The sequence below is a fragment of the Beta vulgaris genome, chromosome 7 (genome assembly GCF_026745355.1).
Source record: "Beta vulgaris subsp. vulgaris cultivar EL10 chromosome 7, EL10.2, whole genome shotgun sequence".
In the NCBI taxonomy this organism is placed as follows: domain Eukaryota; kingdom Viridiplantae; phylum Streptophyta; class Magnoliopsida; order Caryophyllales; family Amaranthaceae; genus Beta; species Beta vulgaris.
Genome location: NC_079208.1, coordinates 5,493,506 through 5,512,436, shown reverse-complemented (window position 1 = coordinate 5,512,436; position 18,931 = coordinate 5,493,506). Strand labels below are relative to the sequence as shown.

General features: G+C 35.0%; 1 protein-coding gene across 1 annotated transcript; it reads right to left on the bottom strand.

Annotated features, from left to right (window-relative positions):
* Positions 1-14,980: 14,980 nt before the first annotated feature.
* LOC104898605 (uncharacterized) lies at positions 14,981-17,165 on the bottom strand. Its single transcript, XM_048648537.2, has 4 exons — positions 16,236-17,165; positions 15,770-15,956; positions 15,583-15,690; positions 14,981-15,240 (listed from the first exon to the last, which is right to left on the bottom strand). Exons 1-4 carry the CDS (start codon positions 16,465-16,467, stop codon positions 15,216-15,218), a joined length of 552 nt encoding a protein of 183 aa, XP_048504494.1. The 5' UTR covers positions 16,468-17,165; the 3' UTR covers positions 14,981-15,215.
* Between the last annotated feature and the right edge of the window lie 1,766 nt (positions 17,166-18,931).

Sequence of the window (18,931 nt, the reverse complement as noted above, 5' to 3'; positions counted from 1 at the left end):
TCTCACTTTGACCCGCCCCGATATCTCATATGTCGTTCAGCATGTGTGTCTATTCATGCATGCTCCTTGTGAGCCTCGTTTTCATGCTCTCAAGCGTGTTCTACAGTATCTTAAGGGTACTCTTGACTAGGGGTGATAATGAGGCTGACAAGCTCGCGAGCTGCTCGGGCACGGCTCGGTCAAAGCTCAACTAGGGGAAAAAAAGGAAGGGCTGTGCAGGAAGGGCTGCGCTTTTTATATAAGCGCAGCCCTATAAATGAAGGGCTGCGCTTTTCTACAAAAGCGCAGCCCTACAAAACAGAAGGGCTGCGCTTTTGTAGAAAAGCGCAACCCTTCAATTAGTAGGGCTGCGCTTTTTTAAACAGGCGCAGCCCTATTGGGCCATAAATAAAGCCCGCTAAACTCATACGCGGTTGAAGGCTTTTCATCTCCTCACAAAAAACCTTCATACGCTTCACTCCTTTCTCATCTTCACGCCTCTCATCCTCACAAAGAAAAACCCTCTTTCTCTCAGTTCACAGAATAGAAGGGCTCCTCTCATTCTCTCTTTCTCTCTCCTCCATTCAAGCCTCTTTCTCCCAGGTATACTAAACGTCCACGAGAGCCCTTCTGTTCGAGTAATAATCGAGTAATATAACGCACTACTTACTCTTACTACTACATCAAATCTTACATTCAACAAAAAAATATAAACGCAAGAAGAAATATTTACTTTTGCAAAGATGAACAACACAAGAACTTGGGTTGTAGCAACAAGTTTGGCTGCAGTTGAGGGTCTTAAAGATCAAGGATTTGCGAGGTGGAATTATTACCCAATCAAGTCTATTCAACAACATGTTAAGAACAATGTTAGATCGTATTTTGTAAACCACGAGAGCAACACAGCAACAACAACCACGAGAGCAACAACTTCTGTAATACCCCATATTTTCAAGTATTTATTTATTAATTAAAATATTTATTTTCTAAAATAAATATTTTAAGCAAAGGGTATTTTAGCAATTTCACTCGTTTTAAATTATTTTGGCGGAAGATGGCGCCAAAATTGGATTTGTAAAACTTTTGGTTTTAAATCCTAGTCAAAATTATTCAAAAACACCAAAAAAAAAAAAAAAAAAAATTTATTTTAGGCCATTATTTTTGACGGGATTGTGAAGTAAATGGGGGAGTTTTGTTTTCCAAATTTATGATGAAGGTTACAAATCTTGGTTTAATCTCCTAATTTATGGTGAAGGTTACAAACTCTTTAATTTCAAAATTAAGTACTCTACCTATTCTACTCCTATAAATACCCCACACCTTTAGCCATCTTTTCCACACAAAAACTTTGGGGAATCCATACTTCAAGGTTCTTCTTTCTCTTCTTATCTATTCTAGTTTTATTATATTTGTTATTCAAGTTCTAATTCTCTTTGGGTTAAGAAAAGAAAAAGATTTTCCATGTTTCTTACTCAAAAATATTATGCTCATGATAGGTTATTCATGTTTACATTCATGATTAAGTTCATGTGATAAGTTACTTATTAGATTTTTATTATTGGTTTGTTAGGAGATCGTTCAAGATTAAGACTAAGTGGAGATACTAGTATACTTTTTGTCAAGATCAAGGTACGTTATGTAGCTAGATCTTTTAAAATGTGGTTTATATGATAAAGTTGTTTATTGATTTTATTGGTTGGATTGGTTTAGAAATTTGGTTTAAAATAGTTACAATGTTTTATTATTCACTCTTGAAAGTGAAAAGAAGGAATGATATTATCAATCATTTTATATAGAAGTTTTGTTATCCTTTTTGGAAAATTAAATTATTTTTACAAGGAAAGGTTGATTGGTTTTTATGAACTTTGAATGTTCAAAAAGTTGTTTATGAGGAAAGGAGGTTTATTCATGACTTACAAGTCATATTGTTATATTTCCGCTTGATTAATATCAAGAGATTCAAAGTCCACTTGTTGGCAATTATAGTTACCCCTTGATATAGCTCCGTGATGGGATGACTAGCTTGGGGGGTGTGCACACTTAGCAAAATAGAAGGGGAGATAAGAAGAGGAATTGTTTTCAGGTTATTTTTAATCCAAGTTGTTTGGAAGAGTTTATTTTAAAAAGGTTATTCTTGAATTACTATTCAAGTGTTTGGAAAGAGTTTGTTCTTGTTGTTCTTGAATTATTATTCAAGTGTTTGGTAAGAGTTTGTTCTTAAAATGTTATTCTTGAATTATTATTAAGTGTTTGAAAATAGTTTATTCTTAAAGAGTTATTCTTGAATTTTTGGTTATGGAGTTTTCGAAATGAAAAATTATGACGAACTAACAAATGTGTTACTTATCTAGTACATTTCGTACTCAGTTATTACTGACGCGTATTTTCTTTTTCCTATTTGGCTTTGCCCTGTTTACCTTTTTGGTAAGCAGATTTGCAGGTGAATTTTGGATGTGCATGGGAGCATACTAGGAAGGGGATCTTCACCTAGATTAGAATGTTTCATTTATTTTGAGTTTTGAGACAATATTTACTTTTATTAATAAAGAAGTATTATTTTTTGGTTAAAGTCTTCTGCTGCAAGTTATTTTGGTTAGTTAGTAGTTGGTTGCCGAAAGCGTGGTAGTCACGTGGCGGTAATACTCCTAAATTACTCAAATATTATTTATTAAATTATTTATTTAAAAGTGAGTAATTTGGGGGTGTTACAAAGTGGTATCAGTTTTTCAGGTTTTGAAAAGATAAAAATTGAACATTAAAATTGATGGGTAGACATAAGATGGGCATATAGAGTTTGCATTTGCATTCTAAATTGTTTTTGTTAAGTTTAGTTATTTTATTTTTGACGATTTGTATAGATGCATCTTGCTAGTCCACAAAAAGGTATATACATATTTATATTTATAATTTTATTTGGAAAGATGAAGGGTGTAGATATGTTGGGGTGACAAGCTCTGTCTAGGATTAGGAAGGCTCTCCCCGACGCTGTGGGTAACTTCCTTACCTGGGAGCTATAATCACCTTGGCTATTCTATATCTTGAAATCAAGTACACTTTAAAAAAAAATTATGATTTTTTTTTAAATAAATATTTTAAGCCAAAGTGGTGCATCTAGTACAAATCTTGAACTATATTTAGTTATCATATATTAGTATTACTCTTATGATATTCTTGTAATATCTCAATTCTTTTTACTTTTATATGATTGTTCTTGGAAGTAGAGGAAAAATTTATGTTATTCCCTATGTATGGGATAAACAAAGAGGTCATGCTGCATTGGCCAACAAATAGTAGTATTATGTGTATTATATTTCTTTTAATGAGTAATTTTGTTAACAGATGATTAACCATATGAGGGACATGTATTACTCTGAAGAACTTCTTTTGGAAGGAAAAACGGTCCCTGATTTTATAGATGATATTGTTGAGGCCAGTGGTATTAATGCATTTGACTGGGAGCATGGGTCAGTGAGGAACCCTACCAAATTCTGTTAGCCTTAATTCACCTTCCTCAGACACCCAAATACCAAATCCTCCATGATAAGTACGCTAATGTAGTCCTACCAACTGGGGAGTGGAACAGAGATAATCATGAGTTCCAGGGAGTTTGGTTAGCCACTATTCTTCATTTTGGCACCGAGTTAATGTATATAGAAATAGATGGAGCCCAAAGGGGTGGGGATGCCATTGATATTGACCTACCTAGCCCAGTATCCACAATTTCTTCAGTTGATAGCATGGGATATGAAGGTTCATCTGAGCCTGATAGCCCAGAATATACCCCTCGAGAATACCCAGGCCAATATGATTATATGGCTATTGACGAGTTGGAGAATGTTATTGAGGCGGGCTACCCAGAGTTTGAAGTCTCCAGTAACCAGAGGAATATATAGTTTTGTTTCGGCCATGAAACGGCCTAGTTGTCTTAAGAATATTTTGATACACTCAAATGTTCTAGTAGTTGTTATGAATAAGGCCTCATATTTGGCCGTGATGTACGAAATGTGTGATTGCTATATTTTGAACTAGTTATATTGACATGGTTATTTATTGAATTGTTTGGTAGATAGACAGTAATTCTCTGAATGTTTATATATGTATATTTACTCAAACACTTTTACTCCTAGCAGAATGGCAGAAAGAAGGAGAAGGAGTATGGGTTCTATGGTTAGAAGGCTAGCAAAGATCACTGAAAACATCACTCAAGTGATAGCTAATCAAGAAACCAAGCAGAGTGAGACTGATAGTTTTGGTGAGGTCTTTAAGAGGGTAGCAGCTGTCAAACCTCCGACTTACCATGGGAAAGAGGACCCAGCTAGCTTAGAAAACTGGATCCGAGAATTTGATAAGCTTTTTGATGCCATAGTGTGCCCTGAAAACCTTAGAGTTAATAATGCTGTTTATTATTTGAGAGATGAGGCAGACCTTTGGTGGAAACAACGAAAAGATGATCTTTTAGAGGATCCGAACTTTGGGTGGGACGAGTTTAAAGAAGCCCTGAGGAGTAAGTTTTATCCTGCGTACTACTAAGGAAGCAAAAGGCTATGGAGTTCACCAATCTGAGAATGGGGACTATGTCTGTTAATGAGTATTATAGCAAATTTTTGGAGTTGATGAGGTTCGCACCTGAGATAGTACCATCTGAGACTTTAAAGGCCCAAAGGTTTGAGCAAGGGTTAACCTTAACTCTCCAAAGTAAGCTAGGAGGAGTAACTTTTGAGACTCTTGATGAAATTTATGGTAGAGCTGCTCACTTATATGGGATTAAAGGAAGAGAGATTGAAGGGACTTCCTCTGGGGAAAAGAGGAAGTATAACAACAATGGGAACCAACAAATTGGAGATAAGAAGCCTAAGCCCAATGGTGGATTTAACCAAACTGAGAAAGATAATAGGTACCCTAGTCGGAAGCCTAATGGGAACCAAGGGAATGGGAAGAAAGCTGAGAGAACCTTTTTCTGCAAAAGGTGTGATAAGAACCACCCTGGAAAAGATTGTCAAGGCAACTTGGTGACATGCCATTATTGTCAGAAATTGGGCACCGTGAATATGAGTGCTTTAGAAAAGCTGGTGGAGAACCTGCAGTTAAACCTGACCCGAGTAGTAAGGCACCTCAGAATGATCAACAGAAGTTAGCTTCTTCCAATGCTGGTGTTAAACCAGGGATGGGAAATCAGTCTAAAGGCAGAGTTTTCGTCATGAACCGCCGTGAGGCTCAGAATGTTTCTGAGGTAGTAGTTGGAACCTTTTTCATTAATTCCTTGTCTGTCAAAGTGTTATTTGATTCAGGAGCATCTCATTCATTTATTTCTAGCACTTTAGTAGACAAGCTCCAGTTAAGCAGTCCAGTGTCTATTTCATTAGAAATTGCATTGCCATCAGGGGAAATGTTTAATTGTACTAGGTTGCATAGTCAAGTACCTTTAGTGATAGTTGGGGTGAACTTTCCATCCGACTTAGTTGAGTTTGATTTGTCAGACCTCGATGTGGTTTTGGGGATGGATTGGTTGGGAAGATTCAAGGCTCAATTGATTGTGAGGCCCAGAAGGTGTCCTTAGTCGGTCCTAAGAAAGAAAGGGTGACTTATAGGAAGCTTGGGAAGGAGAAGGGAATGAAGATAGTGTCTGCGATGAGAATTCAATCTTATGTGAAGAAGGGGTGTCCGTTATTCTTATGTGGGTTCAGAGGATTGAAAAGGAAGATGAGAATAGGGAGATTCCAGTCGTATCTGAGTTTCCTGATGTGTTTCCTGAAGAGATACCGGGTTGCCACCGTTAGGGATCTTGAGTTCACCGTAGACTTGATGCCAGGAACCGGACCTATTTCAAAGGCTCCGTATAGAATGGCTCCAGCTGAGATGAAGAGTTAAAAGTTCAGTTGGAGGAGTTTAGAAATAGGGTATATAAGACATAGTTCTCTCCTTGGGGTGCACCTGTATTGTTCGTGAAAAAGAAGGATGGTAGTTTGAGGTTGTGCATTGATTATCGGGAGTTGAACAATGTGACGATCAAGAATAAGTATCCGCTTCCGAGAATTGATGATTTATTTGACCAGTTGAAAGGAGCGGGAATTTTCTCGAAGATAGATTTAAGGTCAGGTTATCACCAATTGAGGATTGCTGAGGGTGATATTCCTAAGACTGCGTTTAGGACGCGGTATGGTCACTATGAGTTTACAGTGATGCCGTTTGGTCTGACCAATGCACCTGCAGTGTTCATGGATTTGATGCATAGGGTTTCAGGCCATACTTGGATAAATATGTGGTTGTGTTTATAGATGATATTTTGATATATTCAAAGGATAGGAGTTGTCATGAGCTGCATTTGAGGGAAGTTTTGTCCACCCTAAGAGAGCATAAGTTGTACGCCAAGCTCTCTAAGTGTGAGTTTTGGTTGGATGAGGTTGCATTTTTGAGGACATGTTATCTCAAAGGAAGGAGTTTCGGTGGATCCTACTAAGATTCAAGCGGTGCGCGAGATGGCCAACACCGAAGACGGTTCTGATATAAGGAGTTTCCTTGGGTTAGCTGGTTACTATCGAAGATTTGTAAAGGATTTCTCAAATATATCGAGACCAATGACTAGCCTGATGAAGAAAGAATGTAAGTTTGTTTGGACTCCAGAGTGTGAGGAAGCTTTTTCGGCGTTGAAGGAAAGGTTGACTACAACACCAGTTTTGGCTCTACCGATGAAAGCCAGCAGTATGATGTTTATAGTGATGCTTCGAAATTTGGGTTAGGGTGTGTATTGATGCAGAACCGGAAGGTCATCGCTTATGCTTCTAGGCAGTTAAAACCATATGAGGTGAATTATCCAACCCATGATCTCGAATTAGCTGCAATAGTGTTTGCTTTGAAGATATGGCGACACTACTTGTATGGGGCAACGTGTAAGTTGTACACGGATCATAAGAGCTTAAAGTATATTTTCACTCAGAAGGAGTTGAACATGAGGCAGAGGAGGTGGTTGGAGTTGATCAAGGATTATGATCTTGAGATCCAGTATCATGAAGGGAAAGCTAATGTTGTTGCTGATGCATTGAGTCGAAAGTCGAGTCATTCAGTTAATGCAATGGTGCTGCCAAGTCAGTTATGTGTCGAGTTTCAGAAAATGTCATTGGAGGTACTAGAAGAAGGCGGTGTTGAAGAATTATTGGGTTCTTTGTCGATTCAACCCTCAATCTATGATGAGATTAGGGAGGGTCAATCAAAGGATGAAAAGTTAGAAAAGATTCGAGAGAAGATCCGGGATGGTCAGGTGTCGGATTTCCAGATAGCCGATGATGGAGTATTCGGTTCAAGGGGAGGTGTGTATACCAAGTAATAGAGAAGAGTTGAAGCGGAAATTAATGGAAGAAGCTCATAGCTCACCTTATTCAGTACACCCAGGTGGTGATAAGTTGTATAAGGACATGAAGAAAATGTTCTGGTGGCCAAACATGAAGCGAGAGGTAGCAGAGTTCGTGGCTAAGTGTCTCACATGTCAAAAGGTCAAGTTTGAGCACAAGAGCCGCAAGGGAAGGTTCAACCTCTGGATATTCCGAGTTGGAAATGGGATTCTATATCAATGGATTTTGTGTCTGCATTACCAAGAACTAAGGCTGGAAATGATACAATTTGGGTAGTGGTAGATCGTCTAACTAAATCTGCAACTTTCATACCTATGAAGAATACTTGGTCGATGGATCAATTGGCTAAAGCATATGTGAAGTGGGTGGTGAAATATCATGGTGTGCCTAAGGACATTGTTTCCATCGTGATTCACGATTCTTGTCCAACTTTTGGCAGAGTTTGCAGAAGGCTTTGGGTACTAATTTGTTAATGAGTACAGCTTTTCATCCGGCTACAGATGGTCAAACAGAACGAACAATTCAGACTTTAGAAGATATGTTGCGATCTTGTGTTATGGAGTATCAGGGTTCGTGGGAGGATTTCTTGGATTTAATAGAATTTTCCAACAACAACAGTCATCATGCAAGTATTGGTATGGCTCCGTTTGAGGCTTTGTATGGTCGGAAGTGTAGAAGTCCAGTCTGCTGGAATGATATTAGTGAAACCTGGTGCTTGGACCGAGTTCCTCGAAGAGACGGTGAAGCAGGTGAAAGTGATTCAAGAAAAGATCAAAGCAGCTCAAGATCGGCAGAAGAGTTATGCTGATTTGAAGCGAAGGGATGAAGAGTTTCAGGTTGGGGAGAAGGTATTGTTGAAAATATCTCCAATGAAAGGGGTGATGCGATTTGGGAAGAAGGAAAGTTAAGCCCAAAGTATATCGGGCCATATGAGGTGTTAAAGAAGATCGGGAAAGTGGCATATAAGTTGAATTTGCCAAATGATTTAAGTCGAGTCCATGATGTTTTCCATATATCTCAGTTAAGGAAGTATATTCCGGATGTGTCTCATGTGCTGCAACCTGAGACCATTGAATTAGATGATAGTTTGACTTACGAGGAAAGACCTGTAAGAATCCTTGATAGTAAAGTTAGAAGTACTCGGACTAAGGATGTAAGATTAGTCAAAGTATTATGGTCAAACCATCAGACTGAGGAAGCAACATGGGAAGCAGAAGCGGATATGCGCAAGAAATATCCGGCGTTGTTTTCCGAGGTTAGTTGTCGAGTTACGGGATCGTAACTCCTTTTAAGGGGGTAGAATGCGATAGAGTTTCGCGCTTTTACTATAGTTATTACATTTTAGCATATTTTTGAGTCATTATATGCATTTTAGACATGAGCATTTGAGTTAGAAACTTCACTCGTTATAAATTATGACTTTTTGTCTTGAGTTTCGAGGTCGAAACTTCTTTTAAGGGGGGTAGACTGTAATACCCCATATTTTCAAGTATTTATTTATTAATTAAAATATTTATTTTCTAAAATAAATATTTTAAGCAAAGGGTATTTTAGCAATTTCACTCGTTTTAAATTATTTTGGCGGAAGATGGCGCCAAAATTGGATTTGTTAAACTTTTGGTTTTAAATCCTAGTCAAAATTATTCAAAAAACCAAAAAAAAAAAAAAAAAAAAAATTTTTTTTAGGCCATTATTTTTAACGGGATTGTGAAGTAAATGGGGGAGTTTTGTTTTCCAAATTTATGATGAAGTTACAAATCTTGGTTTAATCTCCTAATTTATGGTGAAGGTTACAAACTCTTTAATTTTCAAAATTAAGTACTACCTATTCTACTCCTATAAATACCCCACACCTTTAGCCATCTTTTCCACACAAAAACTTAGGGAATCCATACTTCAAGGTTCTTCTTTCTCTTCTTATCTATTCTAGTTTTATATATTTGTTATTCAAGTTCTAATTCTCTTTGGGTTAAGAAAAGAAAAAGATTTTCCATGTTTCTTACTCAAAAATATTATGCTCATGATAGGTTATTCATGTTTACATTCATGATTAAGTTCATGTGATAAGTTACTTATTAGATTTTTATTATTGGTTTGTTAGGAGATCGTTCAAGATTAAGACTAAGTGGAGATACTAGTATACTTTTTGTGCAAGATCAAGGTACGTTATGTAGCTAGATCTTTTAAAATGTGGTTTATATGATAAAGTTGTTTATTGATTTTATTGGTTGGATTGGTTTAGAAATTTGGTTTAAAATGGTTACAATGTTTTATTATTCACTCTTGAAAGTGAAAAGAAGGAATGATATTATCAATCATTTTATATAGAAGTTTTGTTATCCTTTTTGGAAAATTAAATTATTTTTACAAGGAAAGGTTGATTGGTTTTTATGAACTTTGAATGTTCAAAAAGTTTTTTATGAGGAAAGGAGGTTTATTCATGACTTACAAGTCATATAGTTATATTTCCGCTTGATTAATATCAAGAGATTCAAAGTCCACTTGTTGGCAATTATAGTTACCCCTTGATATAGCTCCGTGATGGGATGACTAGCTTGGGGGGTGTGCACACTTAGCAAAATAGAAGGGGAGATAAGAAGAGGAATTGTTTTCAGGGTTATTTTTAATCCAAGTTGTTTGGAAGGAGTTTATTCTTAAAAAGGTTATTCTTGAATTACTATTCAAGTGTTTGGATTTTTTTGGAGATGTTATAGTCTAATTCCCTCAAATCATTATGTTGTTGATTGAATCTTTATGTTGAATTGTTGAAAAAAGAGGACTATACAATCTTTGGAGATGTTATAGTCTAATTCCCTCAAATCAGGTGTGTGTGTTTTAATTCAACAATGCGAACCTTGTTTTAGCTACTTTCAATAATTCAAGTCCAGATTGTGATTTAAAGATAGCATGAGCATGAGTATGATTCAAAAAATATTTCACAATGTTTTTCCCTTTAATGTATGTGTTACTAACCCATGGAAAAGCAGTAGCAATATCCTTAAAGATAAGATTAAGTGTATTCTTAAAATGTTATTCTTGAATTATTATTAAGTGTTTATTTAAATGTACATAAGAGTGTTATTGGTGCAAATATGATTTTTATTTCATATAACATGAAGGAATTTTTTTTCTTTAACAAAACATGGAGTCCCACATTGAAATTTTAACAATTCTAGAAGGGATTCCAAGTTATAAAAGCATATGTAAACAAAACAAGGAGTCTTACATTGAAATCTTAGCTAGGGAAACTTATAAAAGCATGGGTATAATGAGTTTTTTTTTTCTTTAACAAAACATGGAGTACCACATTGAAATTTTAGCAATGCTAAGAGGGATTCCAAATTATATAAGCCTATGTAGAATGAGTTTTTTTATTTTAAACAGAACATGGAGTCCCACATTGAAATCTTAGCAATACTAAGAGGGAAACCAAGTTATAAAGTATGGGGATAGTGAGTTTGTTTTTCTTTAACAAACCATGGAGTCCCACATTGAAATCTTCGCAATTCTAAGAGGGAAATCAAGTTATAAAAACATATGATGGGTGAGTGAACAAGCTCACCTACTTTGTACTTGACCTATACGATTGGGCCTACCGCCTAAGTGTTGCTTTAGTATTATTGTGGGCCTACACGGTTGGGCTTCGAGCGGAGACGAGCTCACTAGTCTAGTCTAAACGAGCTCACGAGCCGAGCCTAAACGAGCTCACGAGCCGAGCTCAAGCCGCAAATTCTAATCACGAGCTTGAGCCGAGCTCGGCTCCCCCAAGCTCGGCGAGATTACGAGCCGAGCCCATGAAAAGTTAAACGAGCTCGAGCCGAGCCCAGTACTATACAGGCTCGGCTCGCTCGGTAAGCACCCCTACTCTTGACTATGGCATGCATCTCTCCTCCACTCCTGCTTCTAGGCTTGTCTCCTATACTGATGCTAATTGGGGTTGCTGCCCCGACATTCGATGTTCTACATTCGGGTATTGTGTTTTTCTTGGTAATAATCTCATTTCCTGGTCTTCTAAAAGAAGGCAACTTTGTCTCTATCGAGTGCCGAGGGACCGAGGCCGAATATCATGGCGTTGCTAATGTTGTTGCTGAAACGACTTCCATCCACAACCTTTTTCTCCAGCTCCATTGTCCAATGTCTAAGGCCACGGTTGTGTATTGTGATAATATTAGCGTTGTCTACATGTCTCATAATGATGTGCAGCATCAGCATATCAAGCATGTAGAAATGGACATCCATTTTGTGTGTGAGAAGGTTGCTCTCGGACTTATTCGTGTCCTTGATGTCCCCTCTTCTTCTCAATTTGTGGATATCTTCATCAAAGGCCTTCCACAACCTTTGTTTGTCAATTTTCCTTTCGGTTTAAGCACCCCTCCTCCTCCTGCTCCAACTGAGGAGGTGTATTAGAGTAAATATATGTAAATATATTTTCCATACTTAGAGTCTTGTAAATATGGTAACTAGGATACCTTGTACTCTTGATATATATTGTGAATAATATAGCAAAGCCTCCTTAGGGGAGTATTCACTCATCTTACAGTCACAAGTTCCAATTATAATTTTTTTTTGTTGTTTCAATATATGAGTAATATAGAATGTGCTCTATTATTCAAAAATTGAAGGAGTTTAAGTCTTGTACTCAGCACTCCTGTCATAATTTGATAAAATGGGAAGAAAGAAGTATCGTGGGTTTCAAATGGATGCTTATGGGCTGTAGGCCTGTAGCCTTAGTGTGCTATCCAACTATTTCATGTTTTCCGTCAATATGTATTCTTCGTCAATACTTATTATATCTATAGGACGCGTTTGGTTGGGGGTTTCAAAAAAGGGAAAGGGAATAAAGTTCCTTTTTTTTTTCCTTTTTGAGTGTCTGGTTTGTGCTTTTTTCCAAATTTTTACCCCTTTTTCCTTTTAGGATTACCCTACTTCCCATTAAATTGATTTCCCACCACCTTCGAGGTTTGGGATTACCCCATATCCCTCTACCATACAACTATTATTATTATTATTATTGTTATTATTATTATTATTATTATTATTATTATTATTATTATTATTATCATCATCATCATCATCATCATCATCATCATCATTAGAATTATTATTATTATTATTGTTATATTTAATATTATTATTGTATTATTTATTATTATATATATATTATATTTATTATTATTATTATATTTTATTATTATATTTATTATTATTATGATATTTCTATTTATAATAATTCTTATTTTTATTCTTATTTTATTATTTATTATCATTTTTATTATTATATTTATTGTGATTAATATAATAATAGTAATATTAATTAATAATTCTAATTAATTATTTGTTTATAAATTATTTATAATTTATTGTTACTAATATTGATTATTATCTTTGATTTTTATTTACTAATATTATTTTCAATTATTATTATTATTTATTGATATTATTAGTAAGTTTATTTATGTATTATTAATAATAATAATTATTATCATTATCATTATGATTGTTTTTATTTATATTTTTTTATAGTATTCGTAATAGTACTAAAGATAGTATAAATAAATATTACTAATAATTTTCCATTCCCTTTGATGTTCCTAACCAAACAACAATTTTAATCGAAGAAAAATCCTTTCTATTGCCCTTATAACCAATTTTCTGATACGCTTTTTCTTTCCTCTTAACGAACCAAACTCCATGTTAGTATTTCTAATGAATAAAACAAAGGCCTAAAGGGGCTAATGGGCTATAAATTAAAACCCGTTTAGAATTGAAAAATTGTATGCAAGATGGCTTCTCTCCTTTTTTTTTTCTCTTTTTTCTTTTTGAAATTAGATATGGTATTTATGAAACTTAATGTTTGCATGTGTAGTTACCATTTTCTTAGAGCAGCACCAGTCCTTAGATTTATACCCACTTGTTTGGTAGGCGTTAATAAAAGACGGTAATAATTTGTTTAGTATATATTATACAGAAAAAATCATGCCAATATTCATGGTAATAAATTAAAATATGTTTTACTTTTTTCGAAAATAACACTTTAAATATTCTACGAAACGAAAATCCAAATTGTGCAAATTAGGATAGTATCGACATCTCAATTTACGAGAGAACGAGATCAAGAAAGCTTAAGTCTTGGTATTTAGACTTGATCTGCGAATTGATCGCACAACTTTGTTTGTACTCCCTCCATTTCCTAAAGATCTTCCTTGTTACTGTTCCTACAGATACCAATGAGGATCCATTTGTGTGGGATATGGGGTGGGTAAAGTAGGAGAGAGAAAGGGGTTAAGATAAATAAACAAATGAAAAAGAGTTAAAGTATAGGAGAGAGACATGGAGTAAAATTGAATTAATAATGTAATGGTGGACCAAATGATAGGAACATGAGAGGGTAAAAAGGGGGAAAAATTCCAAATAAGGAATAAAGTAAAAGAGGGAAGATCTTTTAGAATTGCACTTAAACGGAAAGAGGGGAGATCTTTAGGAAACGGAGGGAGTATCCCTTAATATGGAGTAATTTTTTCCCTTTTAACTCTGAATAAATATTTTCAATTTAAAACGTACCTCTGTTTTTAGGGTCTATTTGACCTTATTGTCAGTTTTCACTTTTTGGTTTTATGAATACTTCCTCCGTAACAAAATAGATGTTTCACTTCTTTTTTAGGCAACAATCTCTCTCTATCTCTCTCCTATCACAGGGGGGTCCCCTTTTTTCTCTCTCTATCTCTTTCCTTTTCAAAAATTGCCTATAAAAGTGTGTTTTTGAAAGTGTAACATCTATTTTATTATGGAGGAAGTATTAAACTTTAAAATAGTCATTCTTGTACTAAAAATGTCAATTTTGAATGACAACTAGAAAATTGAAAACGAACTTTTCTAGTTTTCATATTTTTGTTTTTGATTTTCGAAAAAAAGAAAAATTGGAAATTAAAAAGTAACAAATAACCCCTTACTTTATAGTATAAATTGGTTTCAACTGATTGCAACATCAACGTGATGAACATTTTTACTTGGTCATGTAAATGATATATACCCTCCTTTTCACAATAATGTTCATTCTCATTCACTGTTACATAATGGAGGAGAGAGATAAAGAGAGTGAGTATAAAGTGAGGCAAAGGGTGGAACAAGGAGGGGGTAACAAGGAAAAACCCTTCACGAATAATGGAATAAAGTAGAAATTGGAAGAAACTTATGAAACATCTTAAACGAAAAGTGAGAAGAACTTTGCGAAACATATGGAGTATTGCCTTATATCAATAATCAAAAGAAGAGTTTTTTTTTGTGACGTTAAGCCAAGTAACACACTCTTTTTGTCAAGTTAGACCATGAAATATTTTTTTTGCCTAATTAAGCCACTTATAATATTCCGACTTATTTTGTCAAACCAATTTAATGAATTCGGTCAAAATTCTTGTTGACACAAGCATTGCCCTGGGTTTCCTCTAAAAAAAATTTTCTTTTACCTTTTTTTCTCCTAATTAATATCATTAAATCCCCAAAATTAAATCCAAAAACCTTGAACTTTCACCGAGTTAAGGGTACAAAAACGATCCAAACTATCAACTTTTTCACCATTCAGGACCTACAACTATTTTATGCGCTCTTTGGGACCTGATGACAAGAATCCGACAAGTTAACTCATTGTTAACTCAACCGAGGTTAACTAGACCCAAAAAACAGGGGAAATTAAAATTCAAAAGTAATCGTTGGAATTTTTGGAACTTTTAGTTCCTGAAATACAGTTTCACAATATGCGTTATACAAAGAAACCCAAAAAAAAGCAGGGGAATGTTCTTATGCCCCAAAATATATTAAGAAGCCAAAAAAAAGAAAAAAACCCAGAAAAAAAGCAAAACTCCATTGGTTATCCTCTTCAATCAGCAATCACCATCACCAAAAATAAGCAAAACTCCATCTGTAAAGAACGAACATGTATTTCAATGAGGTGCTTTGTGATTGTGGCAGAGTAGCAAAGAAAAGAGTTTCTAAAACTATGAGAAATCAGGTTTTATATTTGTAAAAATTATAGAACAAGGGGTTGCCAATTATTTGAGTGGATTGATAGTCCTCATCCTCTTGAAATAAGGGATAAGATGGTAGCTTTCATTAGAAGCAAGATGGAACTAGAAGATGAAGTGGAAGATATCAACAAGAAGCTAATGAAATGTAGGATTGTTGTGGCAGTGTTAGTGTTTGTAATTTTCTTTTTGCTAATGAAAATGTAATGTTATGTAATTAAGGGAAAGAAAATGATTACATTGTAGTAGCCTTAGAATAATTGTGTTGCTCCATAGTACAATGATCCAATTGAAGGTATATTGGTTGTTCTAGTTGTGTTGCTTGAGCTTGACTGACTTTCATTGAACTGCAAGATATAAACACATTAGTTTCTAGAATTTGCAACTGTGAATGAATAAAAAATGTAGTTACAGAAATTGCATTACATTTGCTTGTCTTTGAAATCCTGTGTTGTGCATAGGAACTGCTGAATGTGATTGTTGGGTTGGTGGAGTAGCAGTTGCATTGAGAGTTTGGTTGCTTGCCTGATTGGGTGCCTTAGGTGCTGTAGGAACATGACACTTTCTCTTGTTAAGCACATCCTCAGCAGATTTTGACATTTCCGTGTTAAGCCTTCAACAACAAACCAAGACATTAAAACTTAACCCAACCCCTGCTTTATCTAATTTTTAGAAGGGCATGAAAACATAAAAGTTCGAATTTTTCAGCGAGATTTTATGATCAAAACATTCAACGACATCACAAACACATAGGAAAGCATAATTCAAACAACTTAACATCAAATTCGCACAGACATTTGATTTGAAAAAATTCAAAATTCAAACAAAACCCTAATTCATAACTTTTTTTAAACATGAAGATTTAAGTGCATGAGATGAAAAAGAAAATTACCTTGAAGATTTTGATGTGTTTTGCAGAAAAAATCTCCTCTAAGATCGTCTTCTTTCAATATGACAGAGAACTTGTACTGATAAGAGTGGAAGATGAAGAGTGTAAGAGTGAATGAGTACAGAGGAAGAGATATATAGCGGAGGTTATGTTTTGTGACACCAAGTTTATGGATACCAGTGTAATGAGTCGTCAAACGCTGTGTTTTTCCTCTGCTCCAAATACAACAAATCATTACTTTTTGGGTTTTCCCAATTTATTACTTTATTTGGGCCCCACACTTAACCATAGTTACAATTTGCAACTTCAATTGGCATTAGGACCTGAACGATGCATAAAAAAGTTCCAGGTTCTTAACGGTAAAAATCCTAATAATTCAGGTCCTAAATGTACCCTTAACTCAACTTTCACCCTTATCCTCTTCACCTCCCCTGCTTCCTTGCCCAGATTGGTAGATTCTATTAAAAAAAAAAGAGTATTTCATATCCAAATGTACTACACGAGTTGATTAGAGAGGAAGACATGATCTTCAAAGGTAAGATTCAAGATAGTTATTTTGTTTCCAAATGGTCATCAACATATGTAGATTGTAGTCTTCCTTTTCTTCGTATGCCTACCTGAACATGCTATAATATTTAATTAAAATCTGCAAATTAAATTGAATATTGGAATAATTTGAAACACCATTTCAACAAAATTTAAAAATTACAAGCACAAGTGCACAACCCTACTGTTTTCTACGAATTGTTCAAGAGTATCCCAACAATAAACTGTACCTAAATCAATATATTTTCCCGTAAACAAGGAATTTACAACATAGATGAACGTAAAAGCAAGAAAATAACAAAATTTATGAAATTAAAGCAAGGATCAGGACTACTCACCTTCCATTTTTCCACTATCTACAGTGAGCACCCCTCAAAAAAAAAAAAAAAAAATCTACAGTGAGCAAAAAAATATCATGTTTTCAAGATTGCAAAGGGCACAATAATTTATAGAGATGGCAATAGAGCATAAAAATGGTGAAAGAGAGGAGTGAATCAGATTTGTTTTACAGAAGTGAGTGAAGATGGTGAAGGTTAAAATAAAGAATCTGGATTAAATGAGAAAAAAATAAAAACAAATTCAAGTTTTAAAGGGAAAACCCAAAATCAATGCCTCAGTCAACTGGAATTTTGGCCTGATCCATTAAACTAGCTTGAGAAAACAAGCTGTGGTAACATAAATGGCTTAATTAGGCAAAAAAATGATTTCATGGTCTAACATCACAAAAGGGGTGTCTTAATTGGCTTAATGTGACAAAAAAAACTCTGGAAAGAACACAAACATGAAATAGCGTAATGAATACCAAGCAAAATAACAAATACAGACAGATGATTACAGAATTTTTCTCCCCTCCCTATAATATATGATCCCTCAAAGTGCATAATGCGTTTATTTTGCACTAGTAGTAGCACTAGAGCTACCATTTGCAAGATTCTTAACTTTAAACCTTTCATTTATCGTCTCCTGATCCCGTATTTCATCACTCTCTTGTATACTTCTATCATAAGTACTATAATTACTCGAATTATCTTCCCCCATAATCAATTCATTAAGATTAGTATCATGTTCTTGGCAAGCAAGGACTTGTTCAACAAGCTCCCACATCCTACTAACTTTTGGATCTTCAATTCTCTTCTCTACATATTTTTCAAGTGTCTCATCTTTCTCTAGCAATGCAAATACCTTGCAGAGAATTTCTCTGCTTTCGGCGTCGATTTCGACCAGACGCCGAAGCAAATCCCTGACCTCCCCTGCCCCTGCAGGAGATGGTAGTGGTTGCGCGCTTACTTCAGTTACTTGTGGACTTAATCTTCTCTTCATCGATAGTGTTAGCTTAAATATCGTGCTATGGTATTGGGCTTCGTATTCTGGCAACTTAACATGAAGTGATGGATTGTTGCTCATTTCAGCGTAGTTTCCTTCGGCCATATCTGAAAAAAGACAACACTTCAAAGACTTTCTAAGGCAATTGGTATTTGGTAGTAGTACTTTTTTTTATGATCTGAATTAATTTAGTTTGATTATACAATGCTTAAGCTTTAGTTGGCGATTTTTATAGGAGTATACTACGCATTATTTCGACTTCTTTGTTTATAAAGTCTCCTCTAATCCTGTTGAAATTATGTCAGGTTGTCTTATATGATATATTAAGTATATAGATCGTCGTGTCTTGCGCAAATTGGCCATGAACCTCACAGTTAATATTTTTAATAACTACTAGAGGCATTTGATGAAACAGTGAAAGATAAGTAGCTTGTCCTTAACTACACAATAGTATCTTTTTATTATTCTTTTGATATTGGCTCAAATACAAGCTACCAACTAATACTAGTGCTATTACTAAAAGAAGACAAAATTATTAGACAATTGATTGCCGTTCCCATGTACTTGGCTAACATATTATTGCCTTTAGACCTTATGGATACACACCAAGCAAGATGCTTGGTCTGCATTTTAATTTCCCAAAGACCGTTCAACACATTTGGATATCATTTGTTTGTCACAGGTCGTAACATGCTACATATATAGGTTGTAGGAAATAGGAATGTACATAATACAACATTAATCATATGCATTAAAATAGCCCCGTGAGGGACAAAGCTTTCATGAAGGATTCCCCGTCCTAAAAACGAACAATTAGGCTAAATTAAACC

Coding starts and splice junctions, on each gene's coding strand:
- LOC104898605 (XM_048648537.2), bottom strand. CDS start 16,467: ATGATTTGTTGTATTTGGAGCAGAGGAAAAACACAGCGTTTGACGACT. Junction 15,957..16,235: donor AACACATCAAAATCTTCAAG/GTAATTTTCTTT, acceptor TTGTTGTTGAAG/GCTTAACACGGAAATGTCAA. Junction 15,691..15,769: donor GATTTCAAAGACAAGCAAAT/GTAATGCAATTT, acceptor TATATCTTGCAG/TTCAATGAAAGTCAGTCAAG.